The sequence below is a fragment of the Lemur catta genome, chromosome 5 (assembly GCF_020740605.2).
Source record: "Lemur catta isolate mLemCat1 chromosome 5, mLemCat1.pri, whole genome shotgun sequence".
NCBI classification, from domain to species: Eukaryota; Metazoa; Chordata; class Mammalia; order Primates; family Lemuridae; genus Lemur; species Lemur catta.
Window position 1 is genome coordinate 102,802,185 of NC_059132.1, and position 27,705 is coordinate 102,829,889.

At 36.2% G+C, this 27,705-nt stretch overlaps 1 protein-coding gene across 1 annotated transcript in view; it reads right to left on the reverse strand.

Annotated features, from left to right (window-relative positions):
- TENM3 (teneurin transmembrane protein 3) overlaps positions 1 to 27,705 on the reverse strand; it is a 437,141-nt gene that overhangs the window by 101,533 nt on the left and 307,903 nt on the right. The window contains exons 6-11 of the mRNA XM_045552462.1: positions 17,522 to 17,736; positions 12,171 to 12,381; positions 11,699 to 11,800; positions 11,317 to 11,511; positions 10,028 to 10,228; positions 3,765 to 3,950 (exon numbers count right to left, since the gene is read on the reverse strand). Of these exons, the coding sequence (XP_045408418.1) occupies positions 3,765 to 3,950; positions 10,028 to 10,228; positions 11,317 to 11,511; positions 11,699 to 11,800; positions 12,171 to 12,381; positions 17,522 to 17,736 (1,110 nt within the window). The remainder of the gene's footprint in view (positions 1 to 3,764; positions 3,951 to 10,027; positions 10,229 to 11,316; positions 11,512 to 11,698; positions 11,801 to 12,170; positions 12,382 to 17,521; positions 17,737 to 27,705) is intronic.

Consider the following 27,705-nt stretch of genomic DNA (forward strand, 5'->3'; position numbering starts at 1 on the left):
ATTCTGCTTACAAACATCTGTTCAGCAGAGGCTGGCCTGGTATTTGCATTGCTTCTATGGCCAATTAACTCCAGCCTCAGGGCACTGCCATAGGGAGAGCAGAAAGCCAAACCAATTGAGCTGCCTTTCCATGGTTACAGAGTCTGATTTCCAGCTAAATACGTTAAGAGTGAACTTACTGAATTAGGTAATGACCAGTGCTCCCAGCTCACCGATTTGACCTTGATCCACCTCAAATCTCACCACACAGAACCGTTCAAGCTTTTTAAATGTAGAGGTAGCCATACCATATTCTAATTATACCAACTATTATTTATAGAACACTTAATTATATTCAATATATTTTTCATTCGCCTCTGGATCCTCTAAATATTTTACATCTTTCCTAGCTCATGAAAACCAAACAGGCACATGGCTATGATAATCCTTTGACCCTCGTGTGGCATGGTCACACATAAAGGAAGATGTTACTGTAGCTGAGCATCTTTATCAGTGCTATTAAACCATGCTAGTAGTAAGCATTGGTGCTTATTGGATATGGTTCAGTCATGTAATTTCTCTTTTTCTTTATTTATAAAAGGGCCCACTAATCATAAATGCTTTCTGGGGAGGAAAGAAGAAATACCTATTTTAATCACATTACTGCTGAAAGTAGACTTCCCATTGTTTCATTTTCCATCTGCAGGAGCCACTGGTCAAAGACTAATCCAAGAAAGAAGAAGGACTTAGGACAATGAACCTGCAGGTGAATATAACTAGTTTGCTGCACACACGACTCATAATGAGAGGAAAATATGAACACACTAATAAAAATATCAGGTTGGAATCCTTTTAGGTAGATAGGGTGGTTCAGTGAATACTCCAAATTCATAACCTATTTTACTATCAAAATGCCTATGGTTTTATGAAAGCATGAACAGAGTTTATGAAGACAGTAAGATGACTAATGAAGAGTACTCTTGGCTTTCTACTGGGAATTTTTGTTGGCCTCTAACTGTTTAATTCCTCCTCCATCTCTGTTTCAATTAACCTCCCTGTTTGTATTCAATGAGATGGCACATCATAAAGAGGAAGAAAAAATCTTGCTGATTTATGAGTATTCTTTCATAATGTGGCAGCTTCTTTCATTCAGATGCATGTGTTGAAACTGAGAGGAAATGCACAGAACAGTAAGTATCCCAAATGCAAAAACACACTGTGGTTTCTTGGGCTGTTTAATTAGTGGTTCACAAATGTCCCTTTAGGATTCGCTGTGGACATTTAGACAGGTAGTAAGTAGACAAGGGAAAAGCCATTGGACCTTTGTATACCAAAATTTGGAATAACTAGTTCTAATTGTATAAAGGAGCAAAGCAATGAATACTGGTTCTATACATCTTTTAAAAGGTTCACAGCAAAATTTATTTTTAAACTAAGCAAGTCCTTTATTTTCCACATTGTTATTCATATGGAGTATAAAAGCAGCAAAATAAATAAAAACAATATTAAACGGAATTGTTAACTATAGTGAGATATAGTAAATTATAATAAAAAGACCTGCTACTAATAAAAATTGTGTTTGTTCCTAAACAACGAGAAAGTTGTTAAGAACGGCTTATCTGTGGGACACTACTATGCATGTAATACTGCCAAGGTCAGTGAGGAAAACAATGAAATGATTTGTTGAGTAGCTGTTGGTTGGCAAGTTAAATCTGCCTATAGATAATTTTTTGGTACACTTTCTGGTTTTCAAAGCGATATACACATGTGTTTCTTGTACTTTCTAGGGTCTGTGTTGTCAGATATAGAACCTTTTCTCCCTCAGATAGAATCAATTCACTTCTTCTGACTGGGTATGGTGGCAGTGAAGCAATATGATCAGAGGAGTATTTCTCCTGCCCTGCCTCTGGTATAGGGACATTTGGGACATGGCGTGGCTTGGTCATAGGTGTACTGCACTGTCCTTTGTATGTCCACAAAAAGATACACATATTCTGCCTGTCAACTTGTTTCTGTTTTAGTGTAGTTCACATGAACAACATGCTGCCACTGCCCTATGAAGCCTCTCTTGAAGAGTAGAGAAGGGGAAAGCCATATCAGTGCAGATGAGCTATGAATATGTGCGTTTGCTGTCGACTTCAGTAGAAACTTTACGTTTCCCCAGTTACAGGCGGTAAGTCTGCTGAGAATGCTGTGCAGGGAAGAGCTAACATAGCAGGCCTGATCTTTAGGATCTTGGAAGGCTGGCCCTTGGCTGGCATCAGGATACTGGATGTTCCCTACTCTTTGGTAAGGTTATTTTGCCCACACTTGCTTTTCTGGAATTGTTGCAGTTGTTGCCCATACCAGACTTTCTGGAATGCTTGTCTGGAACTGTGGTGGTTCTGGGGAACAGAGGATATCTCAGTCCCAATAAAAACCTACACTCTCAGTCTTAAATAGGCTTCTCTGGGCAGAGATACTACACCCATGTCGAAGCATTTCACTGCCGGAAAAGGAGCTTCATGTGACCTCTCCAGGTGGGAGAGAAGAATATATTGCAGGAAGCCTGTGCATGGATTTCTCCATACTCTGGTCTGATGTGTCTTTTTTCTTTTCTGATCACTGTAATAAACTACAGCCACGAGGGCAACTACCTGAGTCCTGTTAGTCCTTCTAGCAGATCACCAGTGCAGGGTGGTAGTGAGACCCTTGAAACAGATGTCTAGGGAGGTCAGTAAGATTAGAAAAAAAATCTTACATGAAGTTTGTAAAGATATAACTGTGATGATTTAAAAGATGTATGTGATTTCAGTTTTCCCTGACAAAATTCCTGGCTAACCAATTCCTGTAAGCAAAAAAGTGAAGTATAGAATACTTACAGATACAATGGAGGAAGAAATCTTTAAAGACACTGACACTCCCCCCAACGGCTTTGTTCAATTTTACCCTAAGTGCATAAAACAATGTGGAGAAAGAATGTACCTCAAATTCTGAAATTTCTGTAGAGCTATGCCATTTATAATTAATGCTATATACTTTCACTGAAAAGAGGTGGAAACTTATTACTTTTATTGTATTTTTTCTAATTGAGCATTTTAATTTCAGTGACTCAAATGGTAAAAGCAAAGATACTATCTTAAAAATATGGTATGTATTCTGGATACTTTTGTATCCATGCTAAATACCATTTATATACTAACGGTTTGATCTTAAACACCTATCTGACTGTTTTATGTTCAGTCATACAGATGTTCATGAATGTCATCATTTTTGAAAAAGTGTTAAGCATATAGATTTAAGAACAGCCAGACTTGTGCATTTGATTCTACCTTATTGCTTATGGTACTACAAAAATGAAGTCATAAAAAGCCAAACCTCTTTTGTAGAGACTCACTATATGCACAAGTCTAAGATGAATGAGTCTGGAATCTATATCTGAAAAATTTTTTTATAGCAAAAATAGGATTGCTATTAAGAGATGCAATGGCAATATGGAACATTAAGAAGTAATATTCAGTGAAAGTTCATTTATAAGTAAATAATCAAATCTGCTTTATGTGAGTCAATTTTTGTGACCATCACAAAAAACAACGAATACAAATATTTATACCTCATACTTGTCACAGTTCTAAAAAGAACTGAATTGCCATTGTATAATGACAACCATGTTCTAAAACTAATTCCTTTTTTAGGGAAAGGAATAAAGAATACAATGTAAAAAAATAAGCTGGAAACGGCCGACAGCGTGGGCTGTCCGCGGCACACGAGGGCAGACACAGAAGCCGGAAGCGCAGGGTGCCTACCGATGGTGCAGTGCTCTCCGTTCCAGCCCTGGCTGCATTCGCACTTGCCGTCCTTGCAGGTCCCGTGCTCGGCGCAGCGCGGGTGGCAAGCCCTCTGGTTGCACGCGGGGCCCGTCCAGCCTTCCTCACAGCGGCAAGTGCCCCCCATGCAAACGCCGTGCGAGCCACAGTCCACGGAGCAGATTTCTAGGTTGAAAAAGAGGAAGCAGGGCCGGAGAGAAGGGTAGCAGGGGTGAGAAGGAGAATGAATAAGCAGTGCCGAATCTTAAACTCAAATTTGTTAAAGTGAAAAATAAAATCGTTGAAAATAAGTCTAAAGTATTTGTATATTAATTTCGGCATTGAGTACTAAGGACTACCAACGATAGACTTTCACATTTTCATTCTATCATTTAATTTTATATGATGCTATAATCATGCATAAAATACACATACAATTGTTATGCATAATTTCTTACCTTATATAGACAATATTACATAGAGAGAATAGTCATATTTGTATATACCTATCTGAGAGTATTTGCTGGTAGCCAAGAAAACATCCCCCCTCCTCAAATTAATGAAATATTTCAGTATCTAAGTATCTCGGGTTATCTAACAGGACTTGGGTCTCATACATACAGCAAGAATTAAAAAGAGGTTATTTCTAATGCTACATTAAAATTTTTTAAATATCTGGAGATCTTCATTAAGAAGAATCTATTATAGTAAGTATATTAGCTTGCTTCTGACACACAGACATGCTAGTTACATAAAAGGCATTGTTGTTTTTCCTATTCAGTAAATTTGTACTGTTGACAGATGCAAATTTCTTAGCCCACATAGTAGAAACCCAACTTAATAATATATATAATCATTGATTCTGTCATCTGAAAAACCTTGTTTTTCAGATGCCAGAATTACTGAAAGTTCAGAGCACAAATGACCAAATAACTTCAAACACTATGATACCAGATTAGGTCTTTAAAAAGAATTTAGATGTCTCAAGTAAATTTTTTAAAAGTTTTCTTTACAGCTTTATTTAACTAGATCAATTGAGAGAGAGGGAGAAGGAACTTTGAAGATTACTTTAATTTATTTTTTATTCTTTACATATAAAGTTAACTATACTTTTTCCCTAAGATTGTAAGACTATTATTTAGCTTTGGCTTTCTTGCAAAAATAAAAGTGCTGAACAATGAAAATCTGAAATAATTTCTAACAAACAGAAAATATATGAAGCCTTTTTTTAAAATTAAAAAATAATAATTGTTTATGTAGTCACATGTTCCTATTTTTCTCATTCATTCTCCAAATAATATTTCTTGGACACCATAATTCTCTATGTCACAGGCTAACTTTAAACACCGTATCAAGGCACTATGACACTTGTAGTATTTCTTAAAAACAACATCCAACTATTAACTGGAAGAGAGTAGCACGTGGTTTTCTCATGCCACGTTTTCTATCTCCTTTGAATTAAATTTTTGATTAAGAGATCCAAGATAGTTTGATTAATTTCAGAGCAACATAACATCAACTCAGCTGCAGAAGTGAGAGGTTTCTTTCTGAGGTACCCTTTTTATTCAATCTAATCAATTTTTCATTAGGATAAAGGTGTTTATCAGCGTTTAGCACACTAGCTTTGAGCAAGGTGCGTCAATCTTTGTAATGAACTTATTAATTAGAGTTAATTTAATTGAAGTGGAATTGAAGGGATAATTAATGGACAAACTGCTGATGAAGACAGAGTAGAGCTCTGTTGGTTTCAAACCTATAAACTTACTGAGGGAAATAATTCATTTCTTCTCTTTTAGCAGCTTAACCAAATGTTTCTTCAGGTGTAAGATCTACTCTCTTATTGAATTTAGATATCTGAAGGTCATTTCCACAACAACAAAAGAGGTAGTGAGTAAAGTCTTTTCCTTTAGGATTTGTTTAGTTAGAAATTCAGAATTATACTGTTTGTAAACTTTAAGTCATAATGTAAATTAACAACATATTTTTTAAGCTTTAAATGAAAACTGTGTGGCAGCCAGATAAATTTGAGGCACATGAGGCCAGGTATTTTTACAGGGTGAACGTCTGAAATCTTTACTATTAATTCCAAGTCAGTTTCCTGTCTTTCTGTAGCTAATAGCAAAATTTAATAAGATTTTATTCTGTACTTATTTACTTTCCTCAAAAAAAGAGTACTGTACTTACTGTGCCACTCTCTATATTGAGATTTTAATATATGTTAAGTATCTGTTTCGCATTGAGGGTATAAAGATGAATAGGACAAAGATCTCTGCTCACTATGACTAAACAGTCATTTAACACACAGGTAAAATTAGATTTTCAACTAGCAAAATAATTACAGTAGCATGAAAAAAATCCAGTCTGAATATGTAAAATAATGATACGTGATTTTGGCAGCCAATTTAATCTTTTAGTTAACATTTATGTCTTTATTTTGGCATTCATAGTAATATCATTTTATGAAGAGGACTGAATTACCTTTTGAGCTATTTAGTGTCAATTACAAACTACCCTTTATAAAATAATTCAGGTAATGCATTATAATAACTTCATACGAAACAAAAAAGGGGCTATTATGCTTGTTCCTTTCCTACTTGGATAATTGCGGGAAGCAAATCAGAAAGGCAATTGAAAGCAAGTACTATTTTATAGCTAGTCTTAGTATGCCTGTTTTACTGAGGGAGGCATAGAGACTTGAACCAAGTAGCTTTACTATGTAAGTAATTATCTCTATAAACTTTAATTGGATACTTTTTGTGGAAAGGACTTTTTTTAGTGTAGATAAAAACTTAGCACAGATAAGTAAATGCTTATTTTGATTCTTGTAATTATATTTTTTAAGAACAGAGGACAAAACAACTTATTGTGTTAATGCACCCATGCTTGATAAATGTTGGTTGGTGATGGTTTCCTAGAACTCTTTAGTGAGATATTCAAGGCTTTCTCTAACCCAGACTCCAATTTATGTTTCTACTGTTACTTATCCTATACATAGTATTTGCTCTAGCAGACATGAATTTTCTAACCAAAGTTTCTGGTTTCCCAACCTATTCAAAGGTGTATGGCCAAAAGAGGAGGGAGGAAGAATGAAATAGGAAGGAAGAAAGGGAGAGAAAAAGGAAAGAAGGAGAGAAATGAGAGGGGTAGGGAAGAAAGAAGAAAACTCGCAAGAAATCAGAGTGGGAGGGAGAAAGGAAGAAACCTTGTCTCTTCAGTACTGTATCTACTTATGCGTTCAACAGAAAGTTTCCATCAGTATTACAAAGCAGCCTACAGAAAACTTTCTTTAGTCTGGGCTTCCAGGATTCAATGTGTAGTCGGGGAAGAGTAGCAGATAAATCTGTCATGTTAACACTGATTCACAGGGTAGCAGCGGTATCACTCAGGTTTCTCAAAAGGCCAGGAAATAGTGATTTATAAAAATTACTAGTCTTTTTTCCTTGCTAAAAATAAGCATGTGAATTAGCTACCTTGTAAGATTTCATTTAGTTTTATGCCATTAGATTATACTAATAGAGGAAATAATTTGCATTTAATAAATCTCACATTTGGAGAACGAAACCCAATCAAGAGTTTTATGTGGAAGCTCCTGTGAATTGATGACGAATTAAATATGACAAACCACAATAACCTTTTAGGGTACTTCTACAGTTACTAACATCACCACCACCACTACTTCTATTAATAATGGTTAATACTTACTGAGTACTTACTGTATAAAGACACCATTCTAAGTGCTTTGCATACATGAACTCATTGAAACCTTTCCATAGTTGTATATAGTAGTCCTACCGTCACCCCCATTTTACAGATAAAGATACCCAGGCACAGAGAAGTTCACTAACTTGCCTAACGTCTCAGAGCTAGTCAATGGCCAGTCCAAAATGTGCACCCAGGCAGTTTGGCATCCGAGTCTATGTTTTTAACCACTGAACTGTTGAACAGCAGGGTCAGAGAAGGGCACAGTCAGTGTGGGCAGGACTGAGAGTGGGTAGACCCCTTCACTGAATCTAAACTTTATGCAGAATGTTTTCATTTGCTCAAACTGTGAGTAAAATGTGTCCTTTTTCCTCCTTCCTCCTCTTTCTCCTTCCTCTTTCTCCTCCTCCTCTTTTTTCCCTTCTTTCTCATTTTTCCTCTTCTTTTCTTGAATTTTATTTTTGCTTAGATGTTTTGATTATTCCAAAGGAATTTATCCTCTTCTCCATTTCAAACTTCTCTTCCATCTCCTCGTCTACATCCTGCCTCTCCAATTAGCCTCATCCTTTCCCAACTTTCTTGCCTCATTTGGAGATATTAACATTAACCCCAACTTCCTCTGTTCATACTTACAGCTCTTCTCACCAAACTTCTATACTGTTTTTTCAGCAAGTCCTATTTTCCCTTTAAATTGTCCCTTGGATCATCCTTTTTATTTCTATTGTCTCCAAACTAATGCTCTCATCACCTCACACTTCTGTGAAAGTCCTCTAACTTGTCTTCTAGCCATCAAAGTTTCACTGTTTACACTCTCTGACATATCTATATGTTAGTTCTCCTAAAACAAAACTCTCATCATACTAGTGAGTGCATCATTGTTATCAGTGAATTGAGCTCTCCATTGTCTAAAACATCATTTCTAAGCTGCACTACTCATAATTGGGCCCAACCACATTTTGGCCTCCAAATACTCTTTTTTCACTGTCTCATGTATATAATGATATTTCTTACAGTTGCATCTTTGCTAATAGAAGTATAGGATGAGTGTTCCTTGCTCAAAATGCTTGGGACCAGAACTGTCTCAGAGTTTGAATTTCTTTCAGACGTTGGACTATTTGCAGAATACACACCTGTGGAACATCCCTAATCCAAAAATCTGAAATCTGAAATGCTCCTGTGAGCATTTCCTTTGAGTGTCATGTTGGCATTCAAAAAGTTTCAGATTTTGGATTTTGGATTAGGGATGCTCAACCTGTAGTAGTGGTGGTGGTGGTAACAGAATTTATTACGGGCCAAGCTTTGTACTAAGGACTATATACATAACTTCAAGTAATTCCCCACAGCACATCTGTGAAGAATGTCCTATGATTTTATAGAAGAGTAAACTGAGGCATACAGTAATTTGCCCAAGGTTACATAGCTATCAAGGAATAGAGGCTGGGTATTAATCTGATTTCATAGTCAATGCAGTACTTCCTATACTTCTCCCCTAGTCAAAAAAATAATCCCCTCCTAGACTGCCACCTTTAAATAAAGGAAAGAAATATTAATAAATGTCTCCTTGAAAATTTTCAAAATTTATCAAAGTAGAATCACTTCTCCGAATGCCTACTGAATTTAGCATATTATTCCATGTAACTCTCAATACAATATTAAACCAGAATGTATTTGTTTCTAATTATTTCATGTGTATTCCATCTTATCTCCCTAATTAAACTGTAATCTTCTATACTAGAATGGCATTTTCTCAAGCTGTGACTCATAAGTGGGTCACAGAATTAGTTTATGAGTTGCAACCAGCATTTAAAAAAAAAATAGACTTGAAAAAAGTATCAATGGGTATCACTTTGTAAAATGTTTGTTTCAATTATGTATGTGCATGAATACATATACTAGATTACAATGTAAAAATGTACTTAAGACTTGAAATCATAGTCCAAAAATTTGAAAACCACTGTTCTGGAAGGCAATTACCATTTTGTTATTCTTTTATTCTTACAGGACCTATCACAATGCCATGCACTTTGGTAAGTGCTCAATAACAACTTGACTGATTGAATAAAATTACTAACTGCCATTTCTAATCATATTATTATAATTAAAAACTCAGTGTTGAACCATTATATATATCATAATATCGTGCATGTTTACTCTTCATTATGATCATATTTAGCCTTATATTGTCAATTTTTTTTTCTTTTTAGATTGGGGCTTCTCTGTTTACATGATAATATGCTTAAGTCATCAAACTGTACTTAGGCCTTTAGAGAGGCTAGTTTCTATTAGTAGTTCCATAAAGTGAGAATTAAGAAGATAGGGTATCTTATGCAAATGAAAGATTATTCTGCCCAGTAATACTAAAGGAGAAATTTTAATGGCAAATTGGCTAAGCCTATTGCTTTCCTTTTTATAAGACAACTACATTTCATTACTTTTAATATTTATCTCTACAATCACTTTACTAAAATTTGTATTAGGTTTAATAAGTGTGTTTTAAAAATTAAAATATCATCTTTAGCTAAATAATATTAAGCATTTAATTGTACTACATTTATTAACCTCACCATTTGAGCAGTCAGGGCCAGTCCAGTTAGGGTCACAAGTACAGGAGCCACTTTCTTGAAGGTATGTTCCATGACCAGAGCACTGGTCTGGACACATGGTCTTTAGTATTTCACAATTGCTACCACCCCAGCCTGGATTGCAGTGACATTCCCCATGGATACACACACCATGATTAGAACATCCAGGGTCCAGACAATCAGCTAGTGTAGAGAAAAAAGAACAACTTTATTAAATCTAGAAGATACCACAGTACTTGCAGGATAAAGAATTAAATCCTAATCTAATGAACATTTTTGGATAATCAAATATTTATACACCATTTTCAAGAACTTGTTTCTGAAAATGCAGAGGATTGTAATAAAATAAAGCATTAAGGACCAGTCCAATGCCATTTAGGTAATTGGAACTCTTGCGAGGATTTGTAATTTTCATGAATTACACACACAGGCTCTTGAGGTTTCAGACTATTGCTCTCTGTTCTGCCTAATCAGAGAGTAATAAGTATTGCCTTCTCTATAACAAAATCTGTATCAGCTGACCTAATCCACAACCACTGAGAATTGACAGCTGTATGGGCTCTTCAAACTGTTTGAGAAATAAATGAGTTGCATACTTTCTATCCTTCTTAATTCACTTTAATGTGCTTTAGATGACGAGATTTAATTTAGCAATTTGACTCAATAAAACTTTACACTTGTAGGGTCAATGGCCTGAAAATTTAATTCCAGAGACTTAATTGCATTACTTTGTGTGTGCAGATCAATAAAATCAATTTGATTGAAGAATGGAAATGGTGCTTTTTTGCTTTTTGAAAAAACAATTCGACTGCATTTTACACGATGGTATCTTGACTCTCGTCAAATACATGTACAGTTATGGAACAAATCCGTGATGTAGTTTTTTCACTAGCGTATTATGTTCACTATTGTGTCTTTCTAGAGATGCCAAAATGCTAGATCAGAAGCTGCCATCAATGTAAAAAACAATAAAAAGAAAAAAAAATCAACAATCGACTGTTGTTTCAAGGCACAAATGGTTGCTTATTTCTCAGAGTAATGAAAAAAAAAATTCTTCATGCTACTGAAAGAGAGCAAAGGGGCTTTTTGGTATTTGTTCTTTTTATTAGTTAAAATGCTAATAAAACAATGCATTCATAAATCTGGAAATCAAAATTACTTTCATAGGGAAGTGTATGAAAAGAGATTTATTTGCCAAGCTAAAGATTACAGATACAATCTGTTTCTTTATGAAGATAACAGCAGACCTCTATAAATACTGACATGCTTACCTTCCTCACAGTTTTCTCCTTTGTATCCTGAGTTGCAGGCACAAGAGCCCATGATGCAAATCCCACGACCCCCGCACTGCGGGTCAACGCACTGGGTAGTGGGCACGTCGCACTCGGTGCCCTTCCAGCCGCTGAAGCAGAGGCAGCGGCCCTTGGAGTACTGCCCGTTGCCGCTGCACAGCACGGGGCAGGCTGCTGCGAAACGAAACACGACAGCAGAATGAGCAGCCCCATTTCCCACCGAGGTTCCCAAAGAAAAGACATCGCTGGAACAAGTAATAGGCCCCTTTCCCCTGTCTTTCTCGTCTCGGGAGTTTTCTGAATTACTTGTGTTTCCACAGCTTATTGACACCGGCTTAGGAAAAGACCCTAACGTGCATACCTCTTGAGCAATCCGGACCCAGAAATCCTGGAAAACAATGGCAAGTTCCAGAAACACACTCCCCATTTCCATGGCAATTTCGGGGGCATTCCACCACAGACTCTGAAGAAAAGAGAAAGAAGGCACACTTGTTGTATAGCCTGCCTCTTGCAAAAGATAAACTGTGTCACTCTGATCCTCATTTACACTGGATTATTCAAACAGGACAGGGAAGCCTTGCCACTTCAAGCGCAGAGTTTTTAAGTGTTTTCATGATGCACTGTGCTCTCCCGGGGTAAGTCCAAATAATATTTTCTGCTGGTGCTTCATGGGTCTGTCACATAGTCTCACATAAACAAGTTAAAAATATTTCTCGCATTGTACCTGGGCTTTACCACCCCAGGAACCACCCCCAACTTGCTAAAGATAATTTAGTTTCTGTTCAACACAGTGTTCAGCCTGCGAACAGCTCCTCTGAAGGCACCGCTCTTACCTATGACGATGGTATTAAAAGACACCTGCTCTGCGTGTTTCCCGTCGTTGTAAAAAGCCAGATGCCAGATGCCGGCGTCCAGGTACTGGATGAAGCCGGCCTCGTGCAGGCTGACGGATCGCGCCTGCCGCCCGGGCCTCTCGGGCTCCAGCAGGTTCCGCTGCTCCCGCGCGATCAGCCTGCTGCCGTCCAGCAGCTCCACGAAATCGTACTGGGGGGGGACGAGCAAAGCCGGTTAGTCGTCAGAAATACAACACCGTGGCTGCTTCCCGCTTTTCTCCTTCGTGCGAATAAGTACAGTATTAGAAAGAAGTTCCTGATTGACAGGTCCAAATGGTAGACGTCTTCTCTGCCTGGAATTTACATGGATGAGCAAAACTACCCCACCGCACACCACTGCTGGATTTTAATTTCAAAGCTCGCTTTTTCCCCTTATTAAGCAATACGGTTTCCAAATTTATTTCATTCTCCTGGCTGATAAAAAGTTTGATGAGTGTGGAGGATGCAAACATAAAATCTACGTAAACTTACAGTTCACATCTGGCATGCTTATTTTATTTTTAATTAGTTTTTTTAATCAAGATAGCATAGTTGTATGTATTTTGGGGATACATGTGACATTTTGATACCTGTATGTAATGTGCAGTGATCAAATCAGGGTAATTGGGATTATCTTTTTCTTGTGTTGGGGACGTTGCAAATCTTCTCTTCTATTTTAACATACCCAATAAACTAACTATAATTTCCCTACTGTACTATCAAATACTAAAACTTATTTCCTTCTAACTGTATGTTTGTACCCCTTAACCAACCTCTCTTCATCACCCTTGCCCCTTCCCTTCCCAGCCTCTGGTCATCATGCTACTCTCTGCCTCCATGAGATCCACTTTTTAGCTCTTCCTATGAGTCAGAACATGTAGTATTTGTCTTTCTTGTGCCTGGTTCATTTCACTTAACATAATGACCTCAGTTCCATCCATGTTGCCAGCAGCCTTACGTTAGTTAGACCATCAGATAATCCCCTAAGGTCTTCTCTTATTTAATACTCATGTAGTAACAACTACAGTGGAATATTTAGTTTGTGCTGGGATTATTTTTAATCCTCACAGGAACCCTTTCAGGAAGGTATTAATATTTACACTTTAAAAACAAAGGAAACTGAGTCTTGAGAAGCTTCAGCAGGGTCAGCCATCTGTTAAGTGGTGAAGATGGACTGTGAACTCAGGTGCACTTGGCTCCAAAGCCAGGGGCATTTCCACCATAGCACCCTGTGACCCTGTGACCATCTCAAGCACCATGGAGAAATGCATGGGGTTTTACTTAGCTGGAGTAACAACATGTACCAAGATACATGTACATCTTTAATCAAAAGTCTAAAAAATTAAACAAGGGAGGGGTCCTGAAGGGATGACAATAACAGTAAATGTGCCCAATTACTATCATGAAGTCAGTCATCATCAAACATAATTTTTGTTTGGGTGAGATTAATCATGAGTGTTGGATGGCTGGAAGAATTTAACTGGAGAATTTAAAAAAGAATTAAAAACATTAAATGTGATTGGTAACACTGGGGCAAAATTTGGTAACCAGAGATAATACAGTGAATTTGGCAGACAATGAAAAGACTTTTCAATGTAGTTTCAAGGCACTTTTTAGATAACAATTTCTTAAAAGTACAGTGATTCAGCTTCTATAGACTTTTACCCAGTTTTATTTTATTCCCAAGACATGTTTATGGTAAGAAGTACACTATATTACTATACATAGCTGTGAAAAAAAATACACCAAAAACCCATTGATTAGGATTCAAAAATTTACTTTTTATTATATCTTACAAGGATAAAAATAATGACTGGTGTGGATAGCTGACCTGCAAAAATTTCACTGGAATTCCATTCTAAAATTTCCAGAGGAAAATTAATTCAGCAGTTTTGAAAGTGTCGCTATCTCAAGCCATTCATTTCATCAGACTTAAACATTTATGTTAGCATGCCAAAGAGCCAGGAAAAGTTTCTTTTTATGGCCCAATGCATATAAACATTTTTCTCCCTTACCTAAACACAGTTAACTGAAAAAGTGAAAAGGAGGAAAATTTGAGTTTTAGCTGGTCTTTCAAGGCAAAAATCACAATAATCACCGTTATCATAGAGATCAGCATTTGCATCACACTGTGAACACTGAAATGAGGTTGGGGTGGTGGGTGGGCATGATGGCGGGGGCTGGGCAGTAGCCGACAGGCTCTGAGTTATTCTGTCCAGTTCTAGGCTCTTCTGTATGGGGCAATTTCACACATGACTTCGGGAGAGCTATTCAAATACCTAAAGAAAAGTTCCCTACTTAACACCAAAACTACTTCTACCACAAATAACCAAATTAAATGGAATGCAAATATCTAATGACCTTTGTTCTTAGGGTGTAAAGTGATCACTTAAGGGAAAACTTGAGTTTTGCTTTATAAAATTTATTCACAAAATAGAGACATGGATTTTTTTTTTTTTTTTTTTTTTGGCAGGCGAGGTGGAAGAATTGTTAGGATCTTATGCTATTTTTAGGGTGAAATTCTTTGGGCTAACTCTTCAGTCACACTACTTCGGGGGGGGGCTATCATGAGACAAAGCTTATACTTGATGAAGGTTTCATATAAATTGGAACTCTCTTAGTGTGCAAGCAAGCTCCTTTAAAGGTAACTTTCTTACGATTTAATATTGCCAAATATGCATGCTTTGAAAATTCTTCTCATTTAAAGTTGCTTTAAACTACAAGGTATTAACACGTCTTTGTAAAATCAATAGAAGAAAAGTTTGCCCACGTTTTTTGTATTTATGTTGATTATCTAATAGACCACTTAAAATGCAAATAGATTTTTTAAAAGTATGTCGGTGTTTCACTTCTGAATGGTTAGACAATCTATATGTTTAATTCAGTTCTGTTATTAAAATGATGAAAACTCAGAATCTATAAATACCTAACTGTGTCCTTTAATCAACTTTTTGGTGGTGGCAGAGTCTTGCTGTAAATCATTGGAATATAGAAAAGGAAGGAAATTTAGAGATCATCTGATCCAATTCTCTCATTTTACCAACAGACTGTGAGGCTCAGAAACGTTAAGTGACTTGTGCATGGTCACAAAGTCACAAAGTAGTGAGGGTGTGCTTGGGACCCAGGTTTCCGACTCCAAACAGCCTTCAGCAGGTGCACTAAAATGCCACAGGGCACTTAACTGTAAAGTGCCCAATGGCTTCCTTAGGCCTCTAACTGTCCAGGAGAAAGAACTGGGTGTCGGGGAAAATAAAGGCAACTGATTCCTTGGCAACAATCAAATGGACAGTTTTATAAAGAGTCACTAAGACTTTCAAAATTCAGGTGACTATTCTGAATGGCTGGCCAATTTTAATTATTTCAGGTTGATTTATTTAACGTTCCCCAGAAACGGAGAAATGTTCAATTTGGCCTGCTTTATAGAATATTTCATGTTTAAACACTGAACTCAGAAACAGCTGTTTGCTCTGCTGATCTTGAATAAACCAGAGGAAGGAACTGTAATAATAGCTGTGAAGCTTGAGAAAATGCATAACCTACTTAAACACATATATTGTGGCAGAAGAGAAAAGTGGATATCACATGTGTTCTGTTTAAATACCAAAAGAACTATGAGAAAACCTGAAACTGCACCTTTTATTTCTGTAATCTTATATGTTATATACAACTTACAAAGAATCAACCCCAAATCTTTAAATAAACCTTTCAAGTGTACAACACAATAATTTATCTGAAATTATTTTCTGGAATTTAGAAGCTACATGCTCACTATTGTGCTCAGCTTAGAGCTATACTTCTTGAATTATACACAAATAATGTATAATCCACATCTGTGGTTTCAGTGGAAAAATAGTTTTTCATATTTTACAGGATAATTGCTATAAATGCAAATCTATCTACCATAATTAAAGTTATAGAGGTCTTCCATTTTAAGAAGACCTGGTTATTATACCCTAGTCAGTGTCACCTGTGGTATGAACTGGAGTCAAATCTAAAATTTAAAATTGGACACTAGTACATAATAAGAAGTATTTGATGTGTAAGGATCAAAGACATATACTTTAATGATATAGATATGAAAAATGTTAAATAAGAAAAATGAATACACTAAAGCCTGACATTCAAAAATTTCACAGCCATAAAATTTAGGTATGTATATGAACAAAATCCACAATTACATTAGAGAAAGCATGTTGAAATTTTATCACTCATCTTTCTTTAAAGATATAATTTCTTTATTAGTATATGATAACTTTTCTTCATAATTTATCTTCCTAGGTTATGGAAAAAACATAATATAAAGCATACATGAAAATTCTTATTTTATAAATCAAACTAAATCAGCACGAAATCCCATGGGTAAATAAACTGATTATCAAATATAACTTTAAGGTCATCCAACTGTCAATTTTAATTAAGCAATTATTACATTTTTGAAATTCCTCTATTTACAAACATAATAGTTGATCTTGGGAAAAGTCTCGGTTCCAATTTTATGGTAGGGAATTTAAATAATTTCTCTTAAACATGATGGAACCTATTTTAAGCCACAGTTTCCCATTTACGCACTATAACCTGGTACTGTATCAGATTACGGAAAAGCCTGTGGAATTGACAGCGACTCTCCATTGATGATTGTTAATGGGAAGGAAATGTTATGCCAGGGAACTGACTTCTAAATTTCTTGACATTTAGGATTATTTGGATTGTTGTGAGGACCACGCTGATGTGATCACACCTGGTTATCTATGAAAGCTCTTTTTCCTCTTTATCTCAGTGCTAATCACTTTAGAAGAGGAACAGTAGCTTGAGTTGATAAAGTTCATACCGTCATATTTATGTTTACATTCCCATCATTTCTTTACTAAGAGTAAATCTGGCATAAGTTAAAAATATATTTTGAACAGAATGAATACATGTTTGTGATGAATTTGTTATGCATTTGTTACATGAAAGGAATAAGAGCATCTGAAATCATCACAGAAATCTTTGTAAAACACTTGGAACATCCATGGGGTTTTACGAGGTGCTCAGATGATGTTCAGTATTCATTAAGTCACTCACAAAATTTAGTACATTTTAATTAGTCAGTAATGACCAAAGCAAGTCAGAAAGAAAATATCATCCTTCCTGCCACTGATTCACAAACCTCAAAGTATGTGTAACCTGCATTCAAAATTCTTTCTACTATAAAAGGTCAATTCAAAAGTGGTCCAACAGTTAACCAAACAGCTGAACTTAGGAAGAAATGGAATAAGTTAAAAAACGCAACTAGCAGTTTTCATTTTATCGATGGCAAAGCCTAATCTTACCTGAGTGTGGGAAGGTGGTAAGCCTTTTCGGCCATATACTCCGATCAATGCATCCTTCTGAAGAGAGATATTGAATTTAAGAAACTGTGGCTGATCAATAAAGAGCTGTGATCTCCAGAAGATCCCAGGAGGAACCTCTTGAATTGCTCTTCGGCCAATATCAAGTTCTCCGGAATCTATGGTGTTGTTTTCTTGTGTAAATCCACCCAATTTTCCTGGATGTAAGAGATCCACTGATGAAGAATGAAAGATTTAAAAAAAAAACAAAACAAAACAGGTTTTTGAAATTCTTGAAAAAGTTCTTTTTACTAAATGCTCAGACATTTCATCTTTTTCTCATAAAATGCTCTCATAAAATTTTCACTTGAAAAGCCTTTTTTGTTAGATATTGCCGTTTTACTAATTCTGATTTAGCACATTCTTTAAGATATTTAAGTCAAAATCCTTTGACTTCCCCCAAGGTATGCCTATTGCTAAAGCTGTTTTCACACCTACAGTCTTTCTTTTTCACTTGAAACATAATTATCTTACAAATTATATATCTTGTTATTTCTTGGGAGAGATTTAGTCTAGTACTTATCAGTCATTCTGAACATACCATAACACTGCAAAGTGTAAATTAAGGCAGTATGGATTATGGAGATTTCCAAATCAATTCTTAAACAAACAACAAAACCAATCAATGCCACTGATTCATGTAGTTCTCTCTAAACTATATACAAGAGTGAATGAAAAATCAGATGCTGGAAGGGAAGTAGGGAGGGTGTCGTAGGAACATTGTGAGGAGAAGGGAAGGAGGGATAAGCTTAAATTCTCACAAAGTTTTTGATGTAGGCTGTCACCACTGTTATTTCAAACTCACTTTCAGCCTCAGTGGGCACACTGTGCCGCTCCCCACCCTGGCCTTCAACCCGTAGGAACAAACCTCTCTGCTCTGGGATCTCTGCCACCTCTTAGAGACCATCCTCTCTCTACCTGCATAGCCCACAGCTAGAAAACAGATCGAAGACTACTCTTTTTTGGTCAGCGTGCCCCTTTTCCCTCTTTGCCAAGGTTCCTTCTCAGTTACTCTGAGCAACTTGCCTGAAGTGGAAATGGAACCACACTGTCTCTTACACAGAAAGGGTCCCTGAAGGCTGGGGAACAGAATGAAACTGGGCAATTATCCTCTGTCAATTCAATGCTTTAAAAGTGATAACAAAGTTGACTCACTACCCACTTTGTCTTTTCCTAACATTAAGCTGAATACAGTCTACAGAGAAGTTGTTAATTCAAAATTTAGAGGACATAATTTCAAGTCGGAGAGTTGTAAATTATCTAAACAACAGAGGAAAGAGTCTTCTGACTATCTGTGAAGAGTTATTACCTTAACACTGAGTGTATTTTTACTGTGTGTCTACTAGGCACAGCACTATGGGTGATAAAAACAAATATAAACTAAGGAGTAGAATCTTAGAGATGATCTACTCTGGCTCCTACAGCTCCTGCCAACAAGCAGCTGATTACCTGGTTGGGGAGACAACACCCAAACTGATAATTCAATGAGCACCTAGAGCAATACATGAACAAAGGTCAGAGGAAGGTGGTATTACTGCAGGCTGGAGGCTGAGGTGCTGAGGGATACGCTGAAGGACAAGTGGGATAAGGTTTCTGGGTTGGGGCAAATATCATGATCACGAACACGGCAGTGGAACTGCACAGGTGTTAGGGTGACAGTGAGCACAGAAATCCATCTGGCCAGAAAAGAAATTAAGAAAACTGGAATTGGAGTCAGACAAACCCGGGTTTGAAACCTGGCTCTATCACTAATTAGCTGTTTGACCGTAAGGAAGATACTAAACCTCATCTAGAAAACGGGAACAGCAATGCAGTCAGGGGACTCTTGTAAAGATTACACGGGGTACGCACGATACATGATTGCAGTTTAGCCCTCAGTAAGTACTGAATTGGTTTGTCATGGGGGTAATGGGACATGAGGTTGCGAAGAGAAAATGGCAGCAGTTTATGGAGGGCCTTGAATACCATATTAAAGAATATGGTATTTATTTGTCATGTTGATGATTTTTTTGTATTTTACATTTTCATTCCATCAAAGAGTGTTATTACACACTTTTCCCTGAAGATGTATATATTTATAGCATTCTGGTACTGCGCATATCATGTACAGTATGTTTTAAAAATACGTACTTACAGAAGACTTATTATGGGTAAACTGTATTTCAATGGCACAAAGGCACTTGTTTTTGTGTTGTGGTGTGTGTGTTTGTAATCAAGAGAAACAGAATTCGAAATTACTAAGAAAAATGCCCTGCAACCACAGACGAGTAAGGCAGAGATACCCAGTGTATGGCCGACGGGATCTGATGCAGTTCACACCAGATTCACACTTACAGATAAATGAGAGGTTTGAGGGAGAGTACATTAGCAGTAAATGTTAGGATTGCTTTCTACTTGGACTACTGCATCCTACAATGACACATGTACCATCGGTTGCAAAGGACAGCGATCGCTAAATGGAGACCCATTAAGGGTTCTGAGCAGGCTAAAGGTGAAATGAAACCATTGTTTCAGGAATATTAAAGCGCAGTAGTGCGGGAAGCCTGGAGTGGACAGATGAGTGAGGACGCAGCTGCAATAACCCCGGGCAGAAGGGGGCTGTAGCAGGAAGCTTAACAAAAGACATTATTTACAATCTCACTTCCCCTCTGCTTTCCCAATGTCCATAATCATGGCAGTTTATAACCCTTCAGGCATCAGGTCTATTTTTCTTGAATGAATTTAGCAATATAAAACGCTCTAAGGAATAAAATTTCGAAATTGAGTTATAGTAAGTAATCATTAAGTTTTCATGTATCAACTTAGATTATAAACTGTGCATCATTCATAGATATCTTAAATATTTATTTTACAATAATAGTACTCATTCATTTTAGCAAAATTAGAGCATACAGTTAAGCAAAAAGAGAAAAAATATATAATCCTATCACTGACAGATCATTTTGCTTTCTATCTAAACAAACATCTTGCTTTACTCATAGAAATATCTGCAACCGGACATTCTACTTTTCAGTTAGGATGCTTCTGCAGAGGAGCCTACATTTGTCATCAATTAGCCTTTTTTGAGATAATTGAGGGAGAGAGCGAGAAATGGAATTAAACTTTAGTGAGAATCTATGACATGACAGGTAGCTTCACCTATATTATTTGTTTTAAATTTCAAAAGAATTCCATGAGGTTGATGTCATTTTAAGATGAAGAAACTAAAGCTCAGATAAGTAAACAATGTGACCAAAATAAGTGGTACAGTCAAGATTCAAATCAAGGTCTACAGGATTCCAAAACCATTTGTTTTAAATAATTATCAGTAGAATCTTTGCTTTTTATTAAAACAAAAATATCACTTGCAATTACCAAGTTTTAAATTTACTTATCTATTTCATATAAAATCAGATATATTAACTCATTGAACCACACTAGAGAATCTACTTATAATTTTAGGACATAAAGTTATTCTTATTTTTAGTAGGAAGGAATGACCAGTGTGTACAAAACAAAAACTGCCATGGATACTATAACACAGCACTCTTTATATCAGAATTTATAACAAGTTCCAACTTAGTTTTTGTCTTTTGATTGACCTCCACATGAAACTATTTTTAAAGTACTGAATAGAATACTAGTTTTTTCCTAAGCTCTGTTAGTACACATATCATATTTAAATACGACTATGGCTCATATTTGAACTCATTCATCGTTTATACATTTCTAAGGCTAATATAATTTAGTGTTATTAATAAGTTCTATCAGTACTATCTAAAGCTTATGTAATTTAATCTACTCTCTGGTGTTGATCCTATCTATTGCTGCTATAAATGGTTTTTGGATGTTTTAATAGCATACCTGTGCTTTGAAAGCTGGGAAGCATAAACTGGTGCTAATCCCAGAATTTTTTTTTTCCAAAACATTATCTCTACTTGAGAGCATTAGCTTTTGTAATAGTAATCAAGTTCTGACTTTATTATCATTTGGTAATAGTAACCAAATAAATCAAGAAAAAATGAGCCAGACTTTTTCTGGCAAAAAGTAAATTTGATTTTTAAATTATGTAATGGGTATTTCCCATAAATTAATTAATAGTAACCAAGTATTTGGTAATTACTACTTGGTAATAATAATCAAGTTCTGACTATAATAGCTGGGTATTTTGCTTTGTTGCTTTCTCCATATATTGATTTTGAGCGGTTAAAATCTCTCACTGAAATGATATAAAGACCCATTGTTGTCAATAAGTGTATCTCCTTATTCAATTAGTCCCTAAGCTAATTGAGCAGGTGGCTCTTTTTCAGAAAGAGGGTTCTTTATGTAAAACAAAACAATGAAGATTGACTGGAAGTGCTTGAACAGGGCAGCAGTAGTTGTGATAATCTTTTTTTCTCCTGTAATGAAAATGCCTAATTAATCACAACATCACAGAATTTTAGAGGTCAAATTCCCACGGGGGTCACCTACTCCAGGGGTCGTCAAACAAGGGTCGTCATATTCCTAGGGTACATTAAGACTTTTCAATGAGAAATGGGGTAGCTCATTTTAATACAATTAATTTCTAGAACCTCAACAAGTTCCATATGTAGACTTTCTTTACAAAAGAATTGCACACCTCTCACACACCCAGAATTTTACTATGACACATTATCTTGTAGCACAAAGCTTCCAGTGTGGCAAAACTTGAATCATTTTTGTTGGTAAAGCCTCCTTTATTCAAGACACCATAAACCCAAGGTAGGGCTTCAATGTCTTTCCCTGTCTTACATGTATTTCTAGCAAAGGCAAAGTGTGGAATTAAAAATGGGGTATTTAGGATTGCTGGCGTGTTTTGAAATCGGATATCTCAAGACGGAGGGATAACAGTTTTAATGACCTTATCACCCACCCCTAACAATTGCCAAAGAATGCTTTCATCTACAGACGAGTTTCATGATTACGAGGAGAATGTCAATAAGAAATATTAAATGCAGTGATGCCTTATTTATTCCAATTGCCAAGTTTATGGCAAAGATTTGTGCTTTACCTACCTACCTAGAGCACAAATTCAGATCTGAGATGGTTGTAAACAAAATGTAGATTAATTTATTTGAACTGAAAAAATAAGTCAGACTTTTTCTGGCAAAAAGTGAATTTGATAAGTACTGGCTTTGCCAGTTAAATCACATAATGGGTATTTCTCATAAATTAAATGAGCTAATGAAATAAATATATCTGAAGCATACACAGGCATACCTCAGAGAAATTGTGGGTTGGGTTCCAGACCACCACAATACAGAGAATATCACAATAAAGTGAGCCACATGAATTTTTTGGCTTCCCGGTGCATATAAAAATTATGTTTATACTATACTGTAGTCTATTAAGAGTGAAATAGAATTATGTCTGAAAAACAACTTGCATACCTTATTTAAAAATACTTTACACATAAATATTGCTAATGATCACCTGGGTTTTCAGCGAGTTGTAATCTTTTTGCTCGTGAAGGGTCTTGCCTTGATGGTGATGGCCACTGAATATCAGATTGGTGGTTGCTGAAGGATGGGGTGGCTGTGACAATTTCTTAAAATAGGACAACAATAAAGTTTGTGGCATTGACCGACTCTTCCTTCTCTCTGTAGCATGCAATGCTGTTTGACAGCATTTTACCCACAGTAGAACATCTTTTAAAATTGAAGTCAATTCTCTTAAGCCCTGCTGCTGCTTTATCCACTAAGTTGATGTAATGTTCTAAATATTATGTTGTCATTTCAACAATGTTCACAGCATCTATACCAAGAGTAGATTCCATCATCTATACCAAGAGTAGATTCCATCTCAAGAAATCACTTTCTCTACTCATCCATAAGAAGTAACTCCTCATTCATTAAAATTTGATCACGAGATTGTGGCAACTTGGTCACATCTTCGGGTTCCATTTCTAATTCTAGTTCTCTTGATTTTTCCACCACATCTGCAGTTACTTTCTCCTCTGAAGTCTTGAATCCCTTAAAGTCATCCATGAGGATTGGAATCAACTTCTTCTAAACTCCTATTAATGTTGATGTTTTGACCGCCTCCTAAGAATTACAAATATTCTTAATGGCATCTAGAAGGTGAATCCTTTCCAGAAAGTTTTCAATTTACTTTGCCTAGATCCATCAGAGGAATCACCATCTATGGCAGCTATATAGCCTTACAAAATGTATTTTTTAAATAATAAGACCTGAAAGTCAAAATTACTCCTTGATCCATGGGCTACAGTATGGATGTTGTGTTAGCAGTCATGAAAACAATGTTAATCTCTGTGCACATTTCCATCAGAGTTCTTGGGTGATGACTTGTATTGTCCATGAACAATAATATTTTGAAAGGAATCTTTTTTCTGAGCAATAGGTCTCAACAGCGGGCTTAAAATAGTCAATAAACCATGCTGTAAACTGATATGCTGTCATTCAGACTTTGTTGTTAAATCTACAGAGGCAGAGTAGATTTCGCATAATTCTTAATTAAGGGTCCTAGGAGTTTTGGAATGCCAAACGAGCATTGGCTTCTACTTCCAGTCACCAGCTGCATTAGCCCTTAACAAGAGAGTCAGCCTGTCCTTTGAAGCTTTGAAGTCAGGCATTGATTTCTCTTATCTAGCTATGAAAGCTCTAGATGGCATCTTCTTCCAATATAAGACTGTTTTGTCTACATTAAAAATCTGTTGTTTAGCGTAGCCACCAATGATCTTAGCTAGAGCTTCTGGATAACTTGCTGCAGCTTCTCCATCAGCACTTGCTGCTTCACTTTGCACTTCTCTGTTACGGAGATAGCTTCTTTTCTTAAACCTCGAGAACCAATCTCTGCTGGCTTCCGAATTTTCTTCTGCAGCTTCCTCACCTCTCTCAGCCTTCATAGAATTAAAGAGAGTTAGGACTTTGGTCTGGATTAGGTGGAATGTTGTAGCTGGTTTGATCTTCTTTCTCCATATCAGCAACAAGGCTACTTCACCTTCTCGTATCATTTGTGCATTTACTGGAGTAGCACTTTTAATTTTATTCAAGACTTTTCCTTTGCATTCACAACCTGGCTAATTCTTTGGCTCAAAAGGCCTATCTTGGCTTTCAACATGCCTTCCTCACTAAGCTTAATAATTTCTGGCTTTTGATTTAAAGTGAGAGATGTGCAATTTTTCTTTTCACTTGAATGCTTAGAGGCCATTGTAGGGTTGTTAATTGGCCTAATTTCAATATTGCTGTGTCTCAGAGAATAGGGAAACCGGAAGAGAGGGATACAGAAAGGGGGTGGAGGTGTTGAGGGGGGTGGGATGGTCGGTCAGCTGAGCAGTAGTGCAAACACATATAATTTATTGATTAAATTCACTATCTCATATGAGGTTAATGTATGGCATCCCAAAACAATTACAATAGTAACATCAAAGATCACTCGTCAAAGATCATCATAAAGGATACAATAATAGTGAGGCCAGATGTGGTGGCTCACACCTGCAATCCTAATACTTTGGGAAGCCAAAGAGGAAGGATTGTTAGAGGTCAGGAGTTAGAGACCAGCCTTAGCGAGAGCAAAACCCCATCTCTACAAAAAATAGAAAAATTAGCCTGGTGTGGTGGCATGAGCCTGTAGTCCCAGCCACTTGGGAGGCTGAGGCAAGAGGATCACTTGAGCCCAGGAGTTTGAGGTTGCAGTGAGCTACGATGACACCACTGCACACTAGCCTGGGCAACAGAAGATATAATAATAATGAAAAAGTTTGAAATGTTGCAAGAATTACCAATACGTGACACAGAGGCATTAAGTGAGCACATGGTGTTAGAAAAATAGCACCACTAGACTTATTTGATGCAGTACTGCCACAAACCTTCAACAATTTATAAAAAATGCAATATCTGCAAAGCACAATAAAGCAAAGTGCAATAAAACAAGGTATGCCTGTAATAAGATGAAAGCATTAGAAAATAGAATATAAAAGTGAATTAGTATGAATAATAGTTCCATTTTCCACCCCATTCCGAGAATACCAGAGTAAACAAAGTGCAGCTAAGTAAAAGAATAACACGTATAATTAGTAGTATTTTGCTAAGCCTTGATAAAGCCTTTTTCGGTATATTACACAGAAATGGAGAAATAGATTGATTATAAAAACTGTGTCTAACAAATCTTTTTCAAAGTAGGTAGTTGCCAATTCTTTGCTTTCAGTAAAACTAAAGGAGAAATGTGATGGAATTGGCAGCTGATAGACCACTAAACATACTTTTTAGAAATGCGATTTTTCACATATGACTAAAAAAGACTTCAAAGAATTGAACAGCATTGCTCTAAAAAATCCTTCCATTCCCACTTACTTATTTTGTAGCAAGATTTCTCATGTTTATACTTATAAAAAAGGAGAACAGGAATAGAATTTTGCTTTATTCTTATAATAAGTAATATTATAATATGAATAAGTAATATTCATCGATGAATACATAAACTATTTGAAAACAGTTCCCATTCATCTCAGAGAGATATTTTTAACACATTTTCACTTTTTATGTTTCCTCATTATCAAAATGCTTCACATATTTATGAAATAATTAGGTTGTTTTCAGTCAAATGCATACAGCTAATATTTGTAAGCATAATTCAATATAGTAGGAAGGTTTTTAAAAACATTATATGGTCTCAGGAAACAAAAAAATTTAGTTTAAATTTGTATAGATACTTTGTTTAAGGGGGCACAAGAACACAAGAACAAAATAGTCGGAAGTCACTGATCTATTTTAGCTTTTCCTGTTAAATATGAATCTCATCTCTAAGTACATGTCAACTTCTATATGCTTCAAGTTATTACACTATTTAGAATGTATTTTTTAATTAAAATATTAGAATATGTCTTTTCTAAAAGGTAGATGCAAACCTGCCCTCTAATTACAATCAGCGATGTAGAGATACAAGGACATCACTGACTTTTCTCTGCTGAAATCCACGGAAATGGCAGCTTAGATTAGTATGATATTCCTGTTTAAGCCTCTAGTTTGAATATCAGGGGACCAGGGTTTTATGAGGAGGCTTTGTCTTTTTAAATTCTGCACCGTTGAGTTGCTTTTCAAGTCATAGCCCTTCTCTAATTTGGCCACGTCAAGTGTGGCTGTTCCTGTTAGCATTTCCAAATGTTCTCTGTTGATTGTAAACACACCTGGAAGTCAGTGAGCCATTGACACAGTTTGATAAACTTGTAAATACTTGCACAACCTTTTCCTCTGAAGCTCATCAATCCTCTTAGATAAAAGCCTGGACACAGAAGTCTTTCATCATGTCCTGAATTCCAGAAAACTTTGGCTTCAGAGGAAATAAAAGGAAGGCCAGTTCTAGGGCTCTCTATCCTCCCTTACTGAGATCACTACATCCATAAAGCCCTAGCGCCTGAACCTGGGAATGATCATAGGAAACACTAAGGTTGTCTGTAGGTTTTACCAAGAGAAAAAGGAGGAAAACTGGAGGAAAAAAATAGAGATAGGGCAACAGAGTGCCCTGTAGTTATTCTAAACTCAAAGCTTGTGGGTTAGGAATCAAACCAATTAAAGCCTTCACAGTCAGAGTGAGATGTAGCATGTCTTCAAACACAATAGGGTATCATCTTGAAGATTTTTTTTAACGTGTCCCGTTGTGCCTGAATGTGGGAGCCACTAGCAGTCTTTTCACTTACTAACTGTGGTTTTTTTCTTTCATCAGTAAGTATGTGTCACAACAGTCTTAATGTCTCAAAATCCAGTTGTCAGAGTGTGAAAATATAAAGAGACCATGTATGCAAAGCTATTGTTATTCCTCTCCTTCGTATGTGATGACCAGTTTGTCTGAAAACATAACAGCAGAGTGGCATTTCTTTCAGATAATGCCTTAAAAAGAGTAGTTTGAACTCTGAAAAAAAATTTATAAATAATTGTTTACCAATCATAGGTGCTATAAGGACAAAACAGAGTATTTAAAGTCATATTGGTAATTAAGAGGTTTGGTATCTGAAAATTGCTCTGTGATATCAGAAAAATCACCGAAAGTTACAAAATACTCATATAAAATATATAAAAGTAACAAGATACTTGTGTAAAATATAAAAGAAATATTTTGTCACATATTATTATGAATTTGCCACCAGCATATGATGTGAGGAAACAAGCCTA